The sequence below is a fragment of the Protomyctophum bolini genome (assembly GCF_963924005.1).
Source record: "Protomyctophum bolini genome assembly, chromosome: 10".
Classification (NCBI taxonomy): domain Eukaryota; kingdom Metazoa; phylum Chordata; class Actinopteri; order Myctophiformes; family Myctophidae; genus Protomyctophum; species Protomyctophum bolini.
Genome location: NC_137871.1, coordinates 31,135,990 through 31,161,184, shown reverse-complemented (window position 1 = coordinate 31,161,184; position 25,195 = coordinate 31,135,990). Strand labels below are relative to the sequence as shown.

The window sequence follows — 25,195 nt, the reverse complement described above, 5'->3', positions numbered from 1 at the left end:
TGCCGATACACATAGAGCTATAATATAACTAGAGAACAGATTGAGGAGCCATAGCCACCCCCCCCCCCCCCCCCCCCCCCCGCCCGCTATTTATGGCGTTTGGAATCCACGACGAATCAACAAAGACTTCCGAATAGTAACCCTCGAGTGTTGATATGATTGGTTGGCTCCTATCATAGTACCCCTCGAGTGTTGATGTGATTGGTTGGCTCCTATCATAGTACCCCTCGAGCGTTGATGTGATTGGTTGGCTCCTATCATAATACCCCTCGAGCGTTGATATTGATATGATTGGTTGGTTGCTATTATAGTATCATAGTACCCCTCGCGCTGTTCTTGTGGTACCTCTACGTCATGATTCATTCATAAATGTAGCCTGGGCCTGCAGTACCACTTTTCACCACTACGGCTTCACCACTGCACAGCCATTCTGCAGCCTTGCCTATAAATACCCTACATGTAGTAACTGCAGTTGCTCTCTAGTCTCAACCCTCGATCTCGAATATTGTCCCCCCACTTTTACGCCCTGACGGCGCCACTGTGTGTGCAGCTGTGGTGGTTTCACACACACATACCTTCTTGATGTCGTCCAGTGTGTGTATCTCTGGCGAGAGGCCACCGTGCACGCACAGGAACTGCTGGTTCATCAGGGCCGCGAGGGGCAGGCAGTCGAACGCGTCCATACAGGAGTCATACACCTGCTCCGAGTACTTGATCCTACCTGCGTGCATGGGAGATGTATGTGTGATGGGAAAAAGTATACTCACGTGTTTTTACTTCTAAGTAAAAGTATACAATACTGCAATGTATAGAACTATACTCCGTTACAAGTAAAAGTCTGGTTTGTACAAATTGTACTTTAGTTATAGTACAAAGGTACTGGTATAAAATACTTGATAAACCCGCTCCCGGACACACAGACTGAGTGCTGCCTTCTGAAAAGAATATTCCGTATTGTGCTTCTACTGAATATATTTAACTAGGTGAAAATATATTGTTTATATTGTTGTGTGTGTGTGTGTGTGTGTGTGTGTGTGTGTGTGTGTGTGTGTGTGTGTGTGTGTGTGTGTGTGTGTGTGTGTGTGTGTGTGTGTGTGTGTGTGTGTGTGTGTGTGTGTGTGTGTGTGTGTGTGTGTCTGTGTGTGTGTGTGTGTGTGTGTGTCACGGTATGTAGTCACGACCCACAGGTTGAGAACCCCTGATTTAGATAAGGCAGCGTTTCACCGCGGGTAGGGACGGGCCCATTTTTATGGGTCACGAGTAAATATCTTATATGTTTTTAAGTTAACTAAGACATTCGGACATTTTTCTAAAAAAAATCAGTTCCATGAAGTACCGTCATTTCTTTTTAAGTAAGAGTAAGAAAAATAATTGTGAAAATAGCAGATTTACAAGCTCCCTTTTTCTCTCTCTTTTTCACATGCACACACGCACCCTCGCATGCACACACACATGCACGCAAAGAGCAGATGGTAATTGAGGGCGCCCACTATTCGCCATGAGCACCATGGGAAATTAGCTTACTCGTCCCTTGGCCAATCAGACACAATCGGGGCCCAAATTAGTTCACCGCTAATCACCTGCTCTCGGACAGGATCCTGAATGCACACACACAAGTGGAAATTGGAAGACTGACTTATACATCGTCCCATGACGGTGTTACTTACTGAAAATAAACTGTTTTAATAGTTGCAACACCGTCAAGCAGTTTGGGCGCAGGCACATCTTCGTGTCAGAAAACGCCTAGTCCAGGCATCTCTTCCGTGTTTTCACCCAGTGTCAATTATGGGTTTTCACCCAGTGTCAATTATCTAGTGTAATCCTGGGCTCTACAGCCCCTCTGCCAACCTGGGGAGAGCAACAGACTGACCTCATGCTTCCTTCAATGCATGAGGAGTCCAAGTCGCTTCTTTTCACCTGACAGGGGGGAGTTTCCCCGGTTGGACGTGTTATTCCAACCAGTTCCTTTCCCCTCCATCTGGCGCATGTTGTATGTTGTATACTGGTGATGTATCTGAACCCTTGCACTGTAACTGTCATTTTATGTTTTTTATTTTTATGTCTAACTGCAAATAAAAACTAAGAAGAAAAAAGAAAGACTATGACTAAAACTAAAATAGAAATTTGCTGCCAAAGAAACACTGGCTAAAACCCAGGAAGAGACGACTGGAGTCCTGGACTAGACTAATGTTTGCCTGCTGCGCTCTTAGGCTTTAGGGAGAGGAAGGGATGCATGGATGGAGAGGGGGGGAGAGAGAGAGAGAGAGAGAGGGAGAGAGAGAGAGAGAGAGAGGGAGAGAGATGGATTGGTAAAGAGAGAAGTGACAGAAAGACGAGGAGGACTCTGAGTCTGAATCATCAGGCTCTCTGGCCGGATGGAACTGGCAGGCTGACAGAGGGATGACAGGGGAAGAATGGAAAGAGAGAGAGAGAGAGAGAGAGTATACTCACATTCTGTTTTGAAGGTGAAATATTCTGTCAGATGTCTACATTCATGGTTTCCCCGTAGAAGAAAGAGTGTCTTTGGGTAGAGGATCTTCAGTGACCACAGGTACAACACACACTGCAGCACAGTGGAGAGATGAGCATATATAGTGAGCATAGTGTTTATACCACAAAGGAGATCACTAAACAGTAGGCATGTAGCAGAGAGTGACACTTTTGCTCTGCTTATATTCAACGGTTAACGGTTAACTCCAAAAGTATCACCGGTATAGTAGCCTATAACAGTGGTTCCCAAACTTTTTCTGGTCAGAGACTCACTGCTGAACCTGTTTAATTTCAAGGACCCCCAGTTTGACATGCATTAGTCTACGGGCCCCCATTGAATGGCATTTCATGGGACCCCCAATTTATATTGTAAAATAAATGTTAATTGCACTCTGAGGGCCTGATTCTTCAACGCGTTTACGCTGATATAATGACGTGAAGCTAGCGGAAAGGCATTTACGTGGATTTCCCACATTAATTTGGAATTCATGGAAATGGCCGTGAACTTGACGCTCACGTAGGTTGGTCGGAAACTCCGTAAAATCCTACGGGACCTCTTTAGGTGGCGGAGGAATTTACGGATATATTCAGAAGGCTTTAGTCTTCATGCTGAATCAATAAATAGTTCCCAAATCGCAGATAAAATATGTAGGCATGTGTCCCGACCCTAACATTGTTCAGCACATAAAAAAATGATATATAAAAGCCGAGTGCACTTGTATGCACTTGTATGCCTATGCATGCATTCTAGAGGCAAGTCCCATAAGGAAACTGCCCCATATGGTCTATCTATGGCATTCTATGGTTCACAGACATGCCGTTCTGACAGACAGACAGCAGTCACGACTCACGAGGGCTATAGTATAAATCCACATTATGGCATCAGCGCGTGCAATTTGGCACTTTTAAGCCAGCTCACCTTAATTAATTATAATATGGGCAACGTTGTAGCTGTGTATAGGCTGTAGGCTACTACATTGATCTCATCATGAGATGAATCAAGTTTGCCGTGTCCCGCGAATCATTTTAATATGACGACATCATGAAATGAATTTACATCTGATACATCGGATATCTATTTTACTTCTGCAGGCGAGTGTTCTTTCTTTTTTTTATAACCCTGCAGTGCATTCATCAGTAAGGGCTTATCATTGCCGAGTTGTAATATAGCATTTGGTCGTGTGGTGAACAGTACAAATTAACTTCTTTCTCATTATGTGAAAGTAACTGTAACATATCAGTTAACTCTGACATTTAACAAGGATCGAGTGAAGCAATGCGTGCCAAGTTGGCAAGTTTCGTTTATAATTATATACATATAACTCGCGCTGTTTGCTTGAAGATCTGTCCGTGCAGAGAACCTCCTGTCAAAATGAACTACTCTACAAGCTCATCGCGCTGTTGTATAGAATTTAAAGTTTGGGAATCCTCTGTGCCGGCTATGATGACGTATTTCGAGATTTCCTGTTGCCTTATATGGTGTAGAATGGGTGTGGATGTTCCAACTAACCAGGCGACACCAGGCGAATCGCTTGGGGAAAATGCGGAAAGGATACACTCAGCGATCCGCATAAATGAAGTGATTACACCAGCTTCTCTGAATAACACATTTGGTTTTCTGTTACTCTGTTGTTGCCTTAGTTTTGTGTATCTTATTTTGTAGTATTGTTCCTAGTGTTTCCTGTCTTCCTAGTTACTGTTAGTTACCTTGTCTATCCTACCTTGTAATTTGTCAGTGTTTCCACCTGTGTCCTTTTAGTCCCCCAGCCTATCCTAGTGTTGATTGTATTTTGGTTCCACCTATGCCCTGTTATCCTGTGTGTATTTAAGTCCTGTCTTTGCATTATGTTCTTGTTGGTTCGTAGTTCCCTGTTGCGTGAGTTCTTGTATTATAGTTCCAGAAGCTATTATAACTCGGCTATACTACTACTAGACACCCAGTTGTTTTAAGGTCAGGATGAAATCTCACGTTAGTTTTTATTCTGTGATCAGTTTGCACACTTTATTTATTTTATTTTGAGTGGTGCAACCACTCCAAGGAACAACAATGTCCGTGTTCACCTATGTGGCCATGAGCACCAGTATATGACTATTAGTACCAGTAGGGGCGCTGTTTGCCAGAAACAGAGAGAGAGATAGTATTAGTGCTGCACTGTTGCCTGCTAATGAGAGAGAGAGGAGAGGGGGGCGGGGGGGGGGGGGAGAGGGGAGTTGCACCACTCAGTTCACACAGGTGTGATTTTTTACTTTTATAATAATAATAATAATAAACTTTATTTGTATAGCACCTTTCATACATAAATGTAGCGCAAAGTGCTTCACAGGGCAAAAATAGAATACAATAAAAATAAGTAGTTAAAATGATAAAACAATGGCAAAGAACAAAATTGAATATAAGAACATAAAATAAATAAAAATAAATAAAAACAAATAAAAACAAATAAAATAATAATAAAAACACCACATGCAGCAAATCAGTCAGGGCAGGGTGGGAACGTGCAAATTAAAACTCAATTAAAAGCAATGTTGTAGAAGTGGGTCTTGAGCTGAGCTTTTTTTATGAGCTCTGTATGTGCTTCCATTGATTAACCCATTTAGACCTGAGGACGCATCCGTGTCATGTAGCTTTCAACTACTTTAACCATTATTTAAAAGTTCGAAAAATCGTGAAAACGTGGTGCAAATCTTTGAATATATTATTTTTCATTATTTCACAGTGAACGTTTTTAACTCAAATCTTTGCTTTTGGGTGGGGGGGGGGGGGGTCCCTGGAACAACATATTTTCAGATGGGGGTCTGCAGACAAATACAGATAATTCTGTGGGTCCTTGACATGAAAATGTTTGGGCACCACTGACACGTTTTTCTAGAAAACTGTCAGGATTTGGAAGATCTTTTGTAGAATCTGGTCTCAGATCTAAACCCTCTTGTAGCAGTACATGCATCCGGCGAGGCTCATTGCTGTGTTGTACCGCTTCTTAATATTTGGCCTTGAAATGTGTGCTCATGCTGGATGTCGTCCCACATGGAGCTGAGTGCCTTCTGCACAGTGCCTTCCTGAGCATATGACATTCATTTATGGTATTTTGAGGGGCGCTAGCCCCTCCTATGTCCAGCTTGGAGGGTGTGTGTATTGTGTAAACACAAACATTGTCCTAACACAAACATTGAATGCCATTGGCAATGAATGGCCAGTTTTGAGTGTTTGTCCTATAGCACAAACATTGCGTAAAACACAAACACTGAAGACGAAGGTGAGGACGCAAATTCTGATTGGCCGGAATTACATGATGTATGATGATGTACAATGATAAGAACACCCCTCACTTCTTTTTAATCACCCTCCTAAGCCAAAAGCATGAGCTGTAATCCTGGGCGCTATACTCTCCCTCTGCCAACCTGGGGAGAGCCCCAAAATAAGCTCATGCTTCCTTCAATGCATGAGGAGTGAGCAGACCGCTTCTTTTCACAGGCCAGGGGAGGTAGTATAGAGACCAGGATTACTGCATGTTTTATGTGTGAGGGTACCTATACCCCTAGGCGGTACAGGGAGAACATGCAAACTCCACACAGAAAGGCCCTTGTGCCAAACGTGCCTATAGGGTATGGGCGCTGATGACGCGGAGGAGAGAACTCGCCTCCAGCGCCCACAGTGAACCCATGGTGTCAGAACCCATTGTGTCAGGACCCGGGAGGGAAGACAGGAGACCCAGGCGTCTCAGAGCTGGACACACCGGGGCCTTCTAGCTGCGAAGCGACAGCGCTACTGTGCCCCTCACTATGTTACTGTTGAGCACAAATACTTTATTATTATTGTCCGTTCTGAACCCTTCAAAGGATAGAGTATGTTGTATTCGTCAACTGGTAGGGGTGGCTTATTCACAGTAAATAGTAGTGAGGCTATTACTGTGTGGCTCATCCAGTTCATAGAGAGAGTAGGTGTTCTCTCACCTTGATACAGTAGTATACTAGACTCCTTGCTCTACATTGTTAGTCCAATAATGTCTGTGTGTCCTTGTGTGTTCTAGGAAGGTGGCCTGAATATGGCTTCCTTCTCTCCACACACTCCAGAATTCCACACTAGTGGTGTCATTTACAGAATGTGCAACACGTATCACAGTGTTCTGGCAGCGCAGAGGCCTATGGTGCAGGCCAGGGTACACCATGTTCTTGTATTGATCAGTCTGGGCTAGCACTGAATAACTCCCTTCGTTTTCAGCTGAGTGGTAAAAAAGCAGTGCTCTCCCTCAAGCCTGTTTTATCCTTTGTTGCTCACTCACGCCGCTTCGCTGACGTGACGCATTGGGAGCTTGTAGAGCTGCTATTTTTGGCTCAAAACACCGGCACGCAATGAAGTATATATCTCTATTTCTATCTATAAATGCAAAATGCACATGGCTCTGTCTGTCTGTAACTCGAGGACGGTTCGCCCTACCGACTTAAAATTCGACACACGCGTGTCACATGCCCGGTGTCGAGTCGGTCGGACCCACGGTTGTCCAGAACCGCCACTAAAGGCCTCTGTCCGGGCTCTGGACAGGGTCCCAGCCCACACCCCCGCAGGGAGTGCTGACATCACCAACGCTCCATATTTGGGCATGCCTGACAAAGAACTCCATATATAGGAATAAAGGGACACAGACAGATACAGATTCAGAAATCTCCATATATGGGCATAAAAGGGACACAGACAGATGGGTGGAACGGGTATTTCATAGCCGGGTGGCGCACCTCAGGCTATATAACCGACACTGGTTTAATGTAGGCCTAAGTTTAAGTACAGTAGTTAAGTTCTCGGCACGTGGTTTCACGTGCAGAGTGCAAGCCGATGCAACTCGTGTGGGCTTGAAGGTCAACCGTGTTTTCTGTGGGACGCCGATGTACAGTAGCCTACACTGAAACACAAAACAGGCACTATAGTTGAGCCATCTCGGTAAGAACGCACATAAAGCGGTTATTTCAAAGGACTGCCTAATTGAAAAGCTAAATCCCATAGGCTTCCATAAGTTATTTGCTGTGTTACTGGCATCGATTGAGCACAGCTGGTGAGACAGACCGTGCGGGAGTGATGGGAGATTAATCGGCATACACATCGGTATCGGACCGGATTGACTGGATTAATCAATCGGACCGATTAATTAATGACAGCGGTTTCCTTATTTATATGTAATGTAGGATCACTGAATTAATATAATTATTATCAATCATTAATCCAGAGTGTATTTTAGCTAAGTGGTTATTTACTGAATATACTCAATCATAATATATGACAAACTGCCGATTTATTAGCGAATGAAGTGGCATGGCTTGTAAATATGTAATTTCCACTACTTTTGGAAGTCTTCTTATATTGAAATTGGCTTATTACCGGCCGGCGGGCGGCCCAAGTCACCACGCTCATGTCATCATGACTCAGCTTTCAACCATTTAAAAAATATGGAGCGTGTTGGCTAACCTCAATGTGTCACCATGGCACGCAGGTGCAAACAAATCAGCACATTTGGGCACATTTGGGCAAGTTGCTATGGCCGTTTTTAGCCCAAGGAGTGTTTTTGTGCAAAACTAATGCTTGGATGGATTAAGAAGAATCATGAAAACCCCCTAGTTTGACACGTCACATGCTACTGAAAGCAGAAAGAATTTTAGGTAATTCCGCCTTATTGTGCCTTAACGGGTTTTTGATGGTGTCCATATGGATTTGGGGCTCTCATGAACTTTCCCCACATTTTTGCGATTTACATGGGGGCTCAATTTGTTTAATAACCCTCCTAGATGACAAATCCATTGAGAAACAGACCTTTCCTCACCGCGGTCAAGGAACTGCCGTAAACGACCCAACTAAATAGCTTCAAATTGACATATTGGTTGTTCAGTTTGGCCCACCAGTTTTGGAGATATGACTTATAGAGTAATGCCTTGCCGAAACAGCGAGTTGAGAAAAAACAGGTTTGAAAGGTTCAATTCTGTAGCCTCTAATAGGGTGGCCAGACGTCCGGTTTCACGCCGGACAGTCCGGTTTTAGAACCACCTTTCCTCCTCCCACCTCAACCTCTGGCCGGACACATAATTGTCAGTTTTTTTGTGATATACAGTGCTTGTGCATTAACTGTCATTTACGTCGTCTGCCTGGGTATTAAAATCTCCGCAGCGCTGCTCAGCTCCGAAGCGAGCCGGCCACACTGTCTTAAAAAGAGTGAGGCGAGTGGAGACGTTCGGAGTGTTGCCATGTCCGCTTAATTATAAGCGACTTTGGGCTTGTTTTATATAATAGGCTACTAAGCCTATAGTCAGGCTTCTTTTGGGCTTGTTTTCATAGACATGGTTGCTTGGTTCTCTTCCAAAACGTGGCAACACTGCCAGTGGGATGGTCGGTTTGTTACTTTGTTGAGCTCTCACAATCAATTTAGTATAGTTAATGCAGAGATAAATAAACCAAATATGCCGAAATGAAAAACTACATTTAATGAGCAATATGGAGCTCGACATCATAAAGAAAGGGAGGCTAAAGCACTGTGAAATAGGCTACTGGCATCATTCTATGTCCCACACCGATGACCATAAGACTGTATAAAAAACCCCACAAGAAAGAGATTAAACATAAAACATACCGGTATCTAAACATGAAATAAAATAAATTGATTATAAAATGAATGGCCTTTGTGGTAGGCTACCCTATAATTTAAAAAGGTTAATTTAATTAGCAAATATATGTTCTCTGTGGACATAATGCTGGAGAGGATGGTGGTGAAAATCAGGTGCAATAGTAGTAGTAATAATATTAATATCTGGAATCTGGGGGGGGGGGGGGTCGGGGGAGCGAGCCCCGCAAAAAGTGTCCTCCTTTCTGAGGTCTTGCAGGTGGCCACCCTGGCCTCTAACCTTACAACTAGCTACATGTTTAAGCATTTATTTCATATTTACGTCGATTTCATTGCTCTGACATTTATTTGGACACACCAGGGTTGATGTTGTTAAGTGTATACCATGTTGGAGGTGAGTTCTAACCTCGATACTGAAGTAACCTCTGTCCACGTAGTCTCCTAGGAAGAGGTAGCGCGTGTTGGCGGGAGAGCCTCCTACTTCAAACAACTTCATCAGGTCAAAGAACTGGCCATGGATGTCTCCGCATACTGAGGACACAGAGCATAGATAGAACAATGGAAGGCTTCGTCAACACACAATGGCATCACGCAGGGACGGAACTACCGGGGGGGAGAGGGGTGTTGTATCACCCTGGCCCGTGACTCCAGGGGCCCGGGGCTGTCAGGTGATCCATCGACGACCACACAGTGTTACACAGCGACAGATACCCATTCAAAGCATTATCTCTCAGGGCGCTACAAATCTATCTACACATCCTGTAAGTTCACTTAAGAAATACAACTAGTGTTGACTAATCATTACAAGTATTACTCTTATTTTGAAGAGGAAGAGGAAGTCTGTTTCGGTTGTAGCCTACATCCATGACCATGACAGACAGTTGTGTTTCACTTTCAGATCATGATGCCAGGAGGGAGGGACTGACAGACTGGCACTGTAAACAGTGCCAGTCTGTTGTGATGGTGGTGGATTAAACACGTGCTTTTAGCCAAAGTTTATATATTTACCATATGAAAGCCATGCTGTGCATCTTTGACTTAAACAACGTACACACTTTGGAATATACGTTAAACATGGTGGAAGTGGAACGTCTACGGCGGCGGCAGCCAGCATTCGGTGAGTAATTCATTAATTGTAAAATCAGCAGCAGCTGCAGCTGCCCAAAACATTAACATGCAGGTAGGCAGGCTACAGTACTGTCACTCACTGTCACTGCCTGCAAGGATGTATTGGAACTGTTGGCCGCCGTGCCATACAGTATAACATTTTAGTTCAGAAGTGGGTCCACTGTGCACTGTAGTGCAGGGACTTTTACCTGCGAGCTCCGCGGGTATCTGGTGTTTGCACACATGCAGCAAGCATACAAAGAACTACGATTTGTATTAGCTTGTCTGACACTGAGATGAAGTTGAGAGAGCAGTTGCTGGGATATGTTTGTTTTAAAGTGATGTACTATCCCGTCAAAGGGATAATATATGGCATCGGGGGGGCTTTGGGAGTCAGGTTCGTCAGGGCCCGATCGTGCGGTCACCCCCCCATGTTGTTCCGCCAGAGGGATCACGGTTGTACTGTTCATCATGCTGTCAATTATCTTTTAGCAGTGTTTCCCCAAACCCGCCCCCCAAAGAGCATTGTGGTGGCTGGCGGTGGGATGGAACACGGATCGGCATTTGTTTTGTTTACACGCACGCACGCACACGCACACACACAGGAGCGGAAACATAAATATGCGTTTTGTATGTAGCCTACTCCAGGGAGTATCAATCAGGTATTGTGCACTCCAGGCTTTAATGGCGTTTGTGTATTCATTATAAGAATGTATTTGATCTATTTTTCGTTAGCTCTTTACTGTAATAGTGCATGGTCATGGTCATGAAGTATGGGTCATGACCGAAAGAATAAGGTCGCGAATACAAGCGGCTGAAATTAGTTTTCTTCCACGGGTGGCTGGCATCTCCCTTAGAGATAGGGTGAGAAGTTCAGTCACACGAGAGACACTCGTGTTAAGGTCAATGTGTTAAGGTCAACTTTGACTGGCAACATCCCACTCACTTTCCAGTTTGAAGTCGCATCAAACAAAAAAAGAAATCTCGTATGACGTTTGAACGTTTCACATGGATCTCTGTGGGGTTCTCTAACCTAAAAAGGTCTGAGAACCCCAGCAATAAGCTGCTTATGTTGGCCTGTCTGTCTCTGTCTGTTTGACTGTCTCGCTTACTGTCTGTGTGCGCTAAATGATCTCAGCTGGAATTTATTCATGCATGTACACGTGCACACCAGATCAGTGGCCTTGTGGTTGAGTGTCTGCCCTGGGACTGGGAGGCTGGGGTTCAAGCCCCAGTCGGGTCATACCAAAAAAATAAAATAATAATGGGACCCAGTATAGCCTCCTTGCTTGGCACTCAGCATCAAGGGTTGGATTGGGGTGTAAGTCATGTCCAGGGGGTGTACTTGTACATCAAGCTGCCTCACGCTACAGAAACAGTTACAAGTCACTTGCTAAAAATTGTAGTCAGTAACGTAATCCGAGTACCACAATGTAAAAAGTAGGGGGGTTTACTTTCAGTTACTTTTGGATTACTTTTAAGCAAAACTCTATTTAATTAGATAAATCAAGTTTTACCATTGATAACCAGACAAGAATGCGGCTCAGCGGTCCAGGCACCTAGGCTGGTATAAGCCAGTCTGGCAGTGTGCCGCGGGTTTGACTCCCGATTCCGACGGCCCTTACTGCATGTCACCCCCCCCCCCCCTCCCATCTCTCTCCCCATTTCCTGTCAGCCTACTGTGATTCTATCCCTACAAAAAAATTAAGGCGAAATCCATAAAAAAATATCTTTATATATATATTTATTGCTGTACAAATTGGTAGGCCTATTGGTAGTGCCATAAAAAATGGCACAAATAAGTTCTCACATGACAGAGTGCAGACAGAGACAGACAGACAGACAGACAGCAGACCTACCAACCTGCATGCATTTTGCATAGAAACCGCAATTCTAGGTCTCAGTACGCACGTACGAAATGCACAATGAAAACTACGCAATTTTCACAGTTCCAGAGTGATTTCTGCGTTTTTTATGGAATCCACCGCAGTTCCAGGAATTCCAGTTGAAACGGCATTTGCTGCGCATGGCTTCCTGACTAGCCAATCAGCGTTGATGTTGTTCGACGCCCCGCTTGTGCTTATTCCTGAAACATAACTTTTTCAGGAGTAGGAACTAATTTTGCTCCTTATAAATCATGATATAGTAGCAGGAACACGCACACACAAACACACACACACACACACACACACACACACACACACACACACACACACACACACACACACACACACACACACACACACACACACACACACACACACACACACACACACACACACACACACACACACACACACACACACACATATTCATTCCATTATCTCTCATTACACTCGCTCCCATCATCAACCTGGTCCTGACTCCTGGCCCACCCCATCCCAACCACCGTACGTCCCCTCCCATGAAGGCTGCCATCACACACGTACCTGTGACGGGAGCCTCGATTTCCAGCATGGTGCGTTCCTGGCGCAGAATGGCGGCCCCCTCGTCGATGATGCGCAGCGCCACCGCCTCCTCCAGGCGGCCCTCCTTGGTGAGGTGGGCTTTGAGCAGGTCCACCCGCGGCCGGCCCTCCGCGTCAAACACCTCCTTCATGGACAGCCGGTGGGCCAGGGGGAAGGGGACCGCTGTGGGCGATATGAGGACAGTGAGAATGGGCTCTGGATGCAGAGGGCGGGGCAGCTCACCCACTACTTCCTTCACAGGTGTTACCGATGGTGTTCATTTTTTTCCGCACATTTTGGTTTACTCTTAAGTCTTATAGTCTTTTAAATAACACAATTTTGTCTCAGTCAACTATAAATCTTTTAGTCTTTTAGTATTTTTGTCTTAAATTCTGTCTTAATGCAATGTTAATTTTTCCAGAAAAGATTTAGTCTTATACAATAACACAACATTTAGTCTTAGTCCTATTTAATCTTCTGAAAATTGTTTAGTCTTAGATGACTAAATCTTTTAGTCTTTTAGTCTTAGTCAACAAAATGAACACTGGTTACTGATTATACATACTAATTAAGGCTCTGTTCCATTCAGTAGTGGTTCTCAAACTTGAAGGACAGCCGTAACTCTGAGAGTGTACAAATGGAACTAAATGGACCCTTACGGTTACGGGTCCATTTAGTTCCATTTGTACCCAAACCCAAAAAAAGGGGCCCAAGTTCTTTCCAAAATTGCGTGTGTGCATAGACCCCGTTGATGGAGAGGTACGGACATTTTGAGAAAAGATGACAACACAAGAGACCATGAGAGATGAAAGAGAGACAGACAGCAGAAGGGAATGACAAAGAGAGAGAGGGGGCGGGGGGTAGGAGAGGGGATGGATTAGTGGAGATGGAGGGTTTCCGGAGTGGATGGGAAAATATTGGGGAAATGCACAAATGGATATATGATGTACAGGGAGGAATTCATAGTGTAATAGAAAAGGGGGAGAAAAGTAAACAGTATGGGAGGCAGTAGGTGGAAAGGGAGTCTGAGAGAGAGAGAGAGAGAGGTTTATTATAATGCCAAGCACATTCATTGATATTTCCCATTTTCTTCAACGAGCTTGTCAATAGACATCAGAAACACTCAATCATCACCATGATCCTGAACTCAATGCACGCACATAATTTGCACACGTCTGTGTGTTACATGCATGCTTGTGTGCCTACACACTGTGTGTGCGTGTGTGCGTGCGTGTGCATTCTGTCTGGGGTGTTATGGAAACAGGCAGGTTGAATAGAGGGGGGGGGGGGGGCGGGGGGGCTGCCAGAGTTCTTATCAGGGGCCTGCCTGCCTCTGTGTGTCCCTCCATGGCTGCTTGTGTTCTGCAGTACAGTGTAGTGTCTCTCTGCCTCTCTCTCTGCTTGTGTTCTGCAGTACAATGTAGTGTCTCTCTGCCTCTGTGTCCCTCTCTCTCTGCTTGTGTTCTGCAGTACAGTGTAGTGTCTCTCTGCCTCTCTCTCTGCTTGTGTTCTGCAGTACAATGTAGTGTCTCTCTGCCTCTGTGTGTCCCTCTCTCTCTGCTTGTGTTCTGCATTACAGTGTAGTGTCTCTCTGCCTCTCTCTCTGCTTGTGTTCTGCAGTACAGTGTAGTGTCTCTCTGCCTCTCTCTCTGCTTGTGTTCTGCAGTACAGTGTAGTGTCTCTCTGCCTCTGTGTGTCCCTCTCTCTCTGCTTGTGTTCTGCAGTACAGTGTAATGTCTCTCTGCCTCTCTCTCTGCTTGTGTTCTGCAGTACAGTGTAGTGTCTCTCTGCCTCTCTCTCTGCTTGTGTTCTGCAGTACAGTGTAATGTCTCTCTGCCTCTCTCTCTGCTTGTGTTCTGCACTGCAGTACAGTGTAGTGTCTCTCTGCCTCTGTGTGTCCCTCTCTCTCTGCTTGTGTTCTGCAGTACAGTGTAGTGTCTCTCTGCCTCTCCGCCTCTGCTCTGCAGTCATGTCTTTCTTACATAATGAAGGCCCCCGGGGTGCTGCTGGAGAGGGGGGTTGACTGGCGACGCCAGTGATACAGCAAGAGTGCACAGCTGCACGTGAGGAGGTGTGCGCGCGCACACACACACACACACACATGCACACATGCATACACACTGACATACATGCACGATGCACGCACACACTTGTACACACACGACACACTTGCCGCGTGCACACACACACACACACACACACACACAAACCCGCTCGACAAACCCTGGCGCAAATTCGGAGACAAAAACAAAAGGCAGAAGTGCACTAGCGCATGCGCCACACAATGGCGTTAATACGCATGATTGCATGTGTGTGTGGACACACACTCACGGATGCACTTACTGTAAAGCGCGCACACACACACACACACACACACACACACACACACACACACACTCACATGCACGGTACGCACACACACACACACACACACACACACACACACACGCACATGCACACACACCACACATGCATGCTCACAAAAAGGTATTGTGCAGAATCCACAGAGTCTGTTGAAGCCCCATCAGTGGTAACACACATAATGGCCTAGATTACACTCTGAAAACTAGGGCTTCTCTCTACCCCCGCCCCTCCTCTCTCTCTCTCTCTCTCTCTCTCTCTCTCTCTGTCTCCATCTCTACCCTACTCTCTTCTCTTCTTCAGTCGTTCTAGGTGAATCAATATATGGTTTAACCCCAGAAACATTGATACAGAAGGGTTTTCAATGGATCCTGGTAGTATTAAATAACATACTAAAAGTCTACCAAAGTTTACTCCCCAGAAAGCCGTCATTTTCAAGATTGCGTCCCAGACAGAATTTGAAATGGTCATATCTCAAATGGGAAAACATTTGCAACGTATTTTTCAATTTATATGTATATTATATACATATAAATATATACCTCTGGACATGCTTAAGAACATACTACGAATTTCTGAAAATAATCCCAGACGCCATTTTGGACGCCATCTTGAAAATTAAGCCTTTCCCAAAGATTTTCCTAGATTGTTATGTTCTTAAGCATGTGCACCAGTACCAGAATCAAGTGACAAATCATTAATATAAATATTCTCTATTGAGATACAGTATAGCCAATTTAACCTTGGCTGGCTTCCACGGCTGCCTTGTCGGACGCCATCTTCAAAATGAAGCCTTTCCTGAAGGTAGATTTTGGTGGATTCTTTGTGTGATCATAAGTATGTCTGGAGGTACCAGAATCAAGTGAAAAATATTTTGTCCCTATTGAGATATACAGTATAGCGACACCGTCTGCCATTTTGGACGCAATCTTGAAAATGAAGCCTTTCCGGAAGGTGTACCTTCCTAAATCTTTTGTATGTTCTATTGCATTGTCTACAGGTACTATAGGATCAAGTGAAAAATCTGTTGTATATATTTTCATTCAATTGAAATATACAGTATAGCCGTTTATAAGCTTATATAAGCCTGCCATTTTAACTTTTAATTTTTGACTTTCCCGAAGGTATATTTTCCTAAATTTGTAGTGTGTTCTTAAGCATGTCCAGAGGTACTAGAATAAGTTGAAAAATACTGCAATACTGTTTTCCCATTTGAGATATGACCATTTTAAACTCCGGTCTGGGAGTGACGGCTTTCTGCATGGGGAGTAGATTTTGGTAGACTTTTAGTATGTTATTCAGCATGCTACCAGAATCCATTGAAAAAACTTTTGTATACATTTTTTGGGGGTTAAGTGATATCTTTTCATAAATTGACTCACCTAGTCCATCTGGTTCGCCTACTGACATGTCTCTCTTTCTCCTGTCTTCCTCTTCGGTGAAATCCTTTTTTGGACAAAAATGCCTGACTGTACATTGTGCTGTTTGCATTTATGTTGCCTAATAGAATATTCAATCAAAACCTCCATCCCTCCATTTCTCTCTCTCCCTCTCTCTCCGTCTTATATCTTTCTATTCCCTCTCTTTCTTTTATATAGGTATATAATGATCTCCCTCTTCCTCTGTCTCTCTTTCTGGCCCCTTGTCCCCCGTCACAAACACACACATGTAACTCTGTCTCTCTTTCTGGCCCCTTGTCCCCCGTCACAAACACACACATGTAACTCTGTCTCTCTTTCTGGCCCCTTGTCCCCCCGTCACAAACACACACATGTAACTTTGGTTTTACCAGAACCGTCCATCTGAACCTTTTACTGCATTTGAATTCTATAATCCTCTAAAGAGGAGGATTTGTTTTAGAGGACACCAAAAAGGGCTGTAGTACACACAGCACAAATGAACAGACTTTATAGATATAGACGGTAGAGAAGAACCTCATATGATTGGAACTTGCTAACTTGCTAGCTGCATTATTTGTGTGTGTGTGTGTGTGTGTGTGTGTGTGTGTGTGTGTGTGTGTGTGTGTGTGTGTGTGTGTGTGTGTGTGTGTGTGTGTGTGTGTGTGTGTGTGTGTGTGTGTGTGTGTGTGTGTGTGTGTGTGTGTGTTTATTTTTGACATTTTAGATATGTTTCGTTTTTTTCTTCCTTTTTTAAGAGCCATAAAAAAGCATCAATTGTGTAAACAAAATGGATTCTGTTATCCATCCACATAAATGTTGCCTCAATCAGGCTAATCAGGCAATCAGGCAATCAGGCCTCCACCCTGAAGGTGGGTCAGGGTGGTTTGTTTCTCATTGGTTCATAACAGGGTGTGCAGACTCGAGTAAAAATCCCATTTTCTATTCCTACTGTACATTTAAAAAAAATATATATATTTCAAAAGATTTTCTTTAAATGAAAACAATATTAATAGTTTAATGTAAATAATTGTATACATTTTAAAACAAACAAGCCCGACAGCACACCACGCGTCCGAGTCCCGTTCCTCTGACAGTCTTTGCTGCATGTCTCTCCCAATCTCTCTACCCCTGTTTCCTGTCCATCTCGACTATAAATAAAGGCAGAAAATCTACAAAAAGTATTACAAAGTGAAAATAGGGTTACAAGCTCGCGACGTGGCGCGAATCGATGTGTTGAGAGGTAACTGTGAGTTAACTGTGTTGGCCCTAAGACAATGGGGCTCGTAGTGCGTATGTGGAATTCAGCCCTACCAACAGTCATTAAGACATGCGAATCCCTTGAGTCCTTCAAAACCGCTCTCAAAGGGCACCTACGGACGGCTGCAATTCAAAACTGGCCCCGGTAAAATCTGAATCACCCACCCCTTTTCCCCTCACTGTACAGTATATGTTTTTTATCCCCATTTTTACCTCCTCTATATGATTTCCTGTTTTTGGCTATATAGAAGTGTTTATTTTGTACTAAATGTTATGATGAATTGAACATGGTGGACCCTATTGTAGTGCTTGAGTTGTGCTTGAAATTGTGCAAAAACCATTTTGGAAAGAACTTGGGCCCCTTCCATAGAATCCCGATACTTCCTTCACAGGTGTTACCGATATATATACCGTAGTCACTCCGTCTGTCTATTATAATCTATATAGATTGTATAAACTGTACTGACGTGCCACTTTTTTTCTTGTTATGAGTTGAGATTTAGTTATAACTGTATATAATGAGTTTTACACTATATCATCAATCAAAGTAGGCTATATACCACTGCCGATCCACAAGCTCACACCACGACGCATGCAAGCTTGAAACTTGTTTATTCCAATTGAATTGACCCAGTTTAGCGTCTTTTGCTAGTGCTGTAATCAATTAATCATTGCGTTCACACTACCATTCATTGTCAGAGAAAGCCGCTAGTGGATAATCATCAGCAACGGAAAACACGGTTTGTTGGTCACATCTGGTCAAATTGTCTCCAAATGCTCTCTGCTGCCTCCAGGTGGGCAGGGTGTCCTCGACGCAAGGTACGCAACGCAAGCAATATGGTTGCGTAGGCTGGGGATCAGATCTCAACCCGACGGAACGAGACAAATCACATAACTGACGTGACGCAAGGGGAGAAATTTCTCTCACCTTCCGTTGCGTATGTATTCTTGCGTCGATTCTGCGTCGACACTCTGCTACACCAGTGGGTCTCAAAGTGTCCTTGAGTGTGTTCCAAATGGACCCGTACAGGTCTGTAACTCTGAGAGCGTACAAATGGAACCAAATGGACCCATTTGTACACTCTCACAGTTATAGGGCTCCTTGAAATAAAAAAACTTTGAGAACCACTATACACTTAGACTGGGACAGACCTATGCTTTTTATGGCATAGCATAGGCAGCTCCCGGCAGGATCCGCCGGCAGAAACTAGACGCAGCTGCAGGACATGAGACTAATTAATTAAAGTGTGTGCGTGTGTGTGCGTGTGTGTGCATCAATTTAACAAAGCTGCAGACGATCAGTAATCAGCAAGGAGAGAGCGACATTAGCGCTGCTGTATGTCAAATTGAAGCGGCTACTGCACGCTAAATGGAACAGAGCCTTAATTAATATCATCAGTAACACCTGTGAAGGAAGTAGGGAAGCGGCCCGCAAGTAAGAAGAGATTGCCAGACAGTGGCCTTGTGTTTAGAGTGTTCGCCCTGAAACTAGGAGGTCGGGGGTTCGATCCCCGGTCAGGTCATACCAAAGACTGTAAAAATGTGACCCAATGCCTCCCTGCTTGGCACTCAGCATCAATGGGGTGGATTGGGGGGTCAAGCGCGGCGCACGCTGCGGCTCACCGCTCCAAGAGATGGGTCAAATGCGGAGAACAAATTTCACTGTGGTAACGTGTGACTAATCGTACGACTTTGACTTTGATTGCCTGTATACAGTATGTATACCCAGACAGTAGCGTCAAGAGGCGTCAAGAAAGCGCCTAGAGCAGGCGTCTCTTCTGGGTTTTTAAACAGCTGGTGGATGGAAATGACGCTTGTGACGCTTCAACTCACAGCGTCGTCAAAGCGTTTCCGCTGTTTAAAAGCCTGTAAGAGATGCCTGGTCTAGGCGCTTTCGTGGCGCCTGTTGACGCTAGTCACGCTACTGTCTGGGTGCAGATTTAATCTGTGTGCTTAGAGCGTGGGCACATATACGCATGAAGAAGTGGCAAGATGCCGCCTAGAGCAGGCGTCGCTTCCTGGTCGATGGAAATGATGCGAGCGAGCGGCTTCAACTTGCAGCGTCGGCAAAAACTTTTCCGCTGAAGGTGCAGTTGCACCCATAGAGCTTATAATAGATTTCATCTGAATACCTGTATAAGTGGCCTCCACCCTGAAGGTGGGTCAGGGTGGTTTGTTTCTCATTGGTTCATAACGGGGTGTGCAGAGTGCTATATGATTCATAACAGGGTGTGCAGACAGACTGCAGAGTGCTATAGGATCATTGGTTCATAACAGGGTGTGCAGACAGACTGCAGAGTGCTATAGGATCATTGGTTCATAACAGGGTGTGCAGACAGACTGCAGAGTGCTATAGGATCATTGGTTCATAACAGGGTGTGCAGACAGACTGCAGAGTGCTATAGGATCATTGGTTCATAACAGGGTGTGCAGACAGACTGCAGAGTGCTATAGGATCATTGGTTCATAACAGGGTGTGCAGACAGACTGCAGAGTGCTATAGGATCATTGGTTCATAACAGGGAGTGCAGACAGACTGCAGAGTGCTATAGGATCATTGGTTCATAACAGGGAGTGCAGACAGACTGCAGAGTGCTATAGGATCATTGGTTCATAACAGGGTGTGCAGACAGACTGCAGAGTGCTATAGGATCATTGGTTCATAACAGGGTGTGCAGACAGACTGCAGAGTGCTATAGGATCATTGGTTCATAACAGGGTGTGCAGACAGACTGCAGAGTGCTATAGGATCATTGGTTCATAACAGGGTGTGCAGACAGACTGCAGAGTGCTATAGGATCATTGGTTCATAACAGGGTGTGCAGACAGACTGCAGAGTGCTATAGGATCATTGGTTCATAACAGGGAGTGCAGACAGACTGCAGAGTGCTATAGGATCATTGGTTCATAACAGGGAGTGCAGACAGACTGCAGAGTGCTATAGGATCATTGGTTCATAACAGGGTGTGCAGACAGACTGCAGAGTGCTATAGGATCATTGGTTCATAACAGGGTGTGCAGACAGACTGCAGAGTGCTATAGGATCATTGGTTCATAACAGGGTGTGCAGACAGACTGCAGAGTGCTATAGGATCATTGGTTCATAACAGGGTGTGCAGACAGACTGCAGAGTGCTAGGATGGCCTTCTGTATTCATACTTTTAGACGTCTACTCTGCAGGCCTCATGGTTCACAGAACAGAAGGCACAGAACAAGCCTTGAAAGGGAATGCATGGTCATTGGTAGCCAGTGGTGGAAAGTAACTATAAGTGCATTTACTTAAGTACTGCACTTAACCCCTCGTTGAGTTTCTATGGTCCATGTTTTGTATCTCCGTTTTGTATTGTGTGTTTGCTGCTGTTCTCTGTGTTTAGCTACAGTGTATTTAGTTTTATTCTTCTGTACACTCACTGCATAAAGTGAATGTCAAATCGAGTGGCAAAGTGAGTGGCAAAGTGAGTTTAACGTCATTTGACGTCGTTTAATTAAAGCAATCAGATAGGACTTTTCTGTTTGGATGTATGGGCTGTCAAGGCCAGGAAGTAGTTTTTTGCCAATCAGTAGGCGTTCCCGCATAGCTTCTGGGTACGAAGATACTATACCCTAGTACTTTTACTCAAATTATTTGAGAACTATAGTAACTATATTACGGAGGTCTTAACGAAGCCCTTTTTCAAATTTACAAATTAATTATTCATAATTAATTTTGTAGTGCATTAAAATTTCCCATCGACTTACATGGAAAATGCAAAAATGCAAAAGTATTTTTCCCTCAGTAGGCGCGCGGGCACACACACACACACACACACACACACACACACACACACACACACACACACACACACACACACATGTACACACACACTAAGGCTGTCCCCGAACAATCGGGGTTCGAACCTTCTCTCGTTAGGGTTGGCACTCGAATCTTAATTAATGGGCTTGAACGGGAGCGTACCTATGTTCCCCAGGTTCTATGTTCCCCACTCAAATAAAAAAGTGTTAAAGGTTCTCTATATATGTTCCCCATTTCCCTCAAAAAAAAGGTTCTATGTTCCCCGCTCACCCAAAAATGCAGGAAATATTCATTTTGAATTTCAAATTATTCATATCATCTCTAAACACACATAACGGAACATAATGGGGAGAAATTACTATCAGAAACCTGCCCTTTGGGTGACACCCTGGTGGCCATCTTGGTGGTATAGACTAGAGCAGTGGTTTTCAACACTGAGTCCATTATTGTCTTCACCAGGCCAAAGGCATGTGGAGAGTGTATGTTTTGAGGATAGTGTTTGCCATTACCTGCATTGGACGACATTTATATAAATAATTGTCACCCTCTTTTACATGCCCCAAAGTATTTTATCAAAATACAACTTTTGAAATGCAAAAAGTTGGTTTTGCCTGTTTTCTTTCTGTCAACTTTCAAAATAGACTCACATTGTGTTCTCGGCAATATTCATTCATATATGGGGGCATTCCCGGGGATTAAGCTACAAATTTAGATGGAAGTTAATTAAAGTGGGTCATGTTTGCATGTTTGGAATTGTATTAGCTGAAATCAATAAAAGAGACTTTTACAGTGGAAAAAAAGTTTCTGCTTTCCTAATCATTAAAGGACCACTTCAACATACTTTAACATATCTTCATATATATAGGTCCTCACTAATAATCATGAAAAAATGGCGCAATTTTTTTCTACTCTGTCTGTGTCTCATAGGAGGGCTGTGTGCAGTTCAGAAACGTCCTCCAGTGACATCATTGATGGAGAATACAAGCTAATAGAAACTGCAATCTTTCTAGTCCTGAAAAGTTGCAATGCGAAAATGGAAAATTATCGTTCTTACGATAATGAAAATCTTGTTTTAAAAAAACTGCCTAATGATGATGTCACTGGAGGACGGTTTCTAAACTGCCCACAGCCCTCCTATGAGACAGACTGAGTAGAACAAAATCGTGCCATTTTATCATGATTATTGAGGACCTATTATATGAAGATAGGTTGAAAAGTGGTGAAGTGGTCCTTAGGGAACACTCCTGCCTACCAGTGACATCATTGACATCATGCAAGGCGCATTTGCGCACCAACAGCTGAGACAGTTATGTAGAGAAATCTGACAGGCATTCAAAAGGAACTCAAATGTGATGTTAATGTCCACTAAAACTAGTGTTGACTAATCATTACACGTCGCTCTTATTTTTCTGCACAGGAAGTCCGTTTCAGTTGTAAACAAGCTACTATGATACTCTCCCAAAGTTACGGGGGGGTTCGGAGCTCAAAGGTTATTTTTAAAATTAATTAGAAACGAATGGTTCAACGGTTCGCTCGAAAATTCCTGCCGAAGGTTCGAGTCCTAAAAACAGGGCTAGGGTACAGCCTTAACACACACACACACACACACACACACACACACACACACATCATGCTATTCTCTGTACTAGGATGCAGTGATATACTGTACACTACAGTAGTACTTCTAAACTGCACTGTTACTGTTACACAATTGCTGACCATAAGAAACAGTGTGTGTATGCATGCAAGAGAGAGAGAGAGAGAGAGAGAGATGGAGAGGGAAGCTCTGCAACAGTGAGAGCAGCATGAATGTAGGGCAGGTATGAGGACAAGTGGAGAGGAGCTGAGCTTGGGGAGAAGACTATAGTTGGGAAACTATAGCCTACTTGGCATTTAGGGAGCGGAGGTAGGGGATCTACGCAGGGCCAACGTGGCCTTGGAGCTGACACATCATGAACAACTGATTGGATCACATTTAAAGAGGAATGCCGGGAGAGAGTTGAGCTTAAGAGATTGGTTAGATAATAGGATGTTATTAAGATCAGATTGTGACAATCACAATAGTGATTCAATTCAAATATTGTGTTGTTATGTTCTGATTGAGCTATAGCTTGACTCGGCTAGTCGGTTCATGTAAGCAAACAAGACACTTGAAGATACAAAAATGTGTGTATCTTGGTGCCAGTGTTGCATTGGTCATTGCACGCAGTCTCACGCTGCCCCGCAGGAGCACGCGTGCACGCACATGCACCAATACCATCGACTAAAAACAACTTCAAGTTCACACCTCAACACCAGACACAAAGACTGCAGCCTTTGTGTCGCACCAGCGCAAATTAACCTAGGAGTCTGGTGGTGAACAATAAAATAAAGTTTAATTTAATATCAACCATAATGGAGGGTGCACTGTTCCGAAATCGTATTCTACCAAAAATGAAAGACTAAGACTAAAGCCTGACCCTGCTGAACTGAATGCTATCAGTGCTATCAGTGCTAGAAAGAAGACGAAAAGGGCAGAGTACAACATTTGTTGTTTTTCTTCTTTGTAATTATTTGTTCAGCCCAAAATATTGTGTTTGTTGCATGATTTGTCACGATACGAGTTGGCTTTGTCCGCAGCTTTGATAGATAGATAGATAGATAGATAGATAGATAGGCCTAATGATAATGAGATAATAATGATAAAAGTTGCATGATCAGCCAAAAAAATATATATATACTTTTGTTCTGAGGGAGAACCTATGAGAAAATCTATGACAGCTCATGGGTTTTCAGCCAAATCACCTAAATTTGTTTGGGCTGGCCTCAGAGCCTAACTGGGGCACAATCTGATCACAATTATGTTGTTGTGTAAGTCCTCCCTAATGGCTAAAGTTAATTGTCATTTTTTAGCAACAAAGGGAACACTACTCCCTTTCAAATGGCTAGTAGGCTACAGGTCGGGACAAGTCCCAGTAATCGCTGACGGTCTGGATGAGGACATTTTCATGACTTATATGACACACGGGACTACAAATTTCACGCCCCCAAATGAGACAGCGGTCCCACTTCTGGTCCGTTTCAACTGTGTACTGCAGCTGCCAATGCAATCCCTATGAGAGGCATCATAAAATACCCTAATTTCTCTGGTTCATTACTGAGGCTGTAGCGATTTTTTTTGTGTTCTAATAAAGTGTCCCATATGTTTGATTTGTCCTTTTCAAAGTCTCAATATACAACCCACAATTTACTATAAAATACTCCATCAGTTTGTGAAAAGTGCTAGCATTGTAAATCTCAAGTCAAAGTGGTTGCACAGTATATATGTCACGGTTGCATCCCTTGAGGTTTTCCATACCCAGATATATTTGTTATATTTCGTTTTATATGCTATGTATTTATTGAAAATGATCTTGCAAGACTATTATTAATACTCATCTGGATAATTCACTAGGTAGTTGAAAATGTCAGGATGTCACTCCTCCATTTAGCTGGGTTATTTTCCCATGCAACTATTCAGCCAAGTTAATTATAGGCTACAACAAGTTGACAGCGGTGAAACACACCGAAATATGTTCAAAATATAGAAATGAATAACAAAGTCAGTCGGGATCGGGATGTATATTGAGAATTCCACTCTTCAAAGTCGGCGCTCGTGACTCCTGACATGCGTGGCAGGTTACAACAAACCTGTGACAAGTTAAAACTAACCCATGGCTTCCTGTGAGGTTAGGTTTAGGGTTTGGGTTTTGGGTATAGGGT

The 25,195-nt window shown here is 43.9% G+C and overlaps 1 protein-coding gene across 1 annotated transcript in view; it reads right to left on the bottom strand.

The window, feature by feature from the left end:
• LOC308322521 (protein phosphatase 3 catalytic subunit alpha-like) overlaps window positions 1–25,195 on the bottom strand; it is a 50,119-nt gene that overhangs the window by 16,084 nt on the left and 8,840 nt on the right. The window contains exons 2-5 of the mRNA XM_080773818.1: window positions 12,626–12,826; window positions 9,496–9,620; window positions 2,452–2,563; window positions 576–721 (exon numbers count right to left, since the gene is read on the bottom strand). Coding sequence (XP_080629944.1) covers window positions 576–721; window positions 2,452–2,563; window positions 9,496–9,620; window positions 12,626–12,826 — 584 coding nt within the window. The remainder of the gene's footprint in view (window positions 1–575; window positions 722–2,451; window positions 2,564–9,495; window positions 9,621–12,625; window positions 12,827–25,195) is intronic.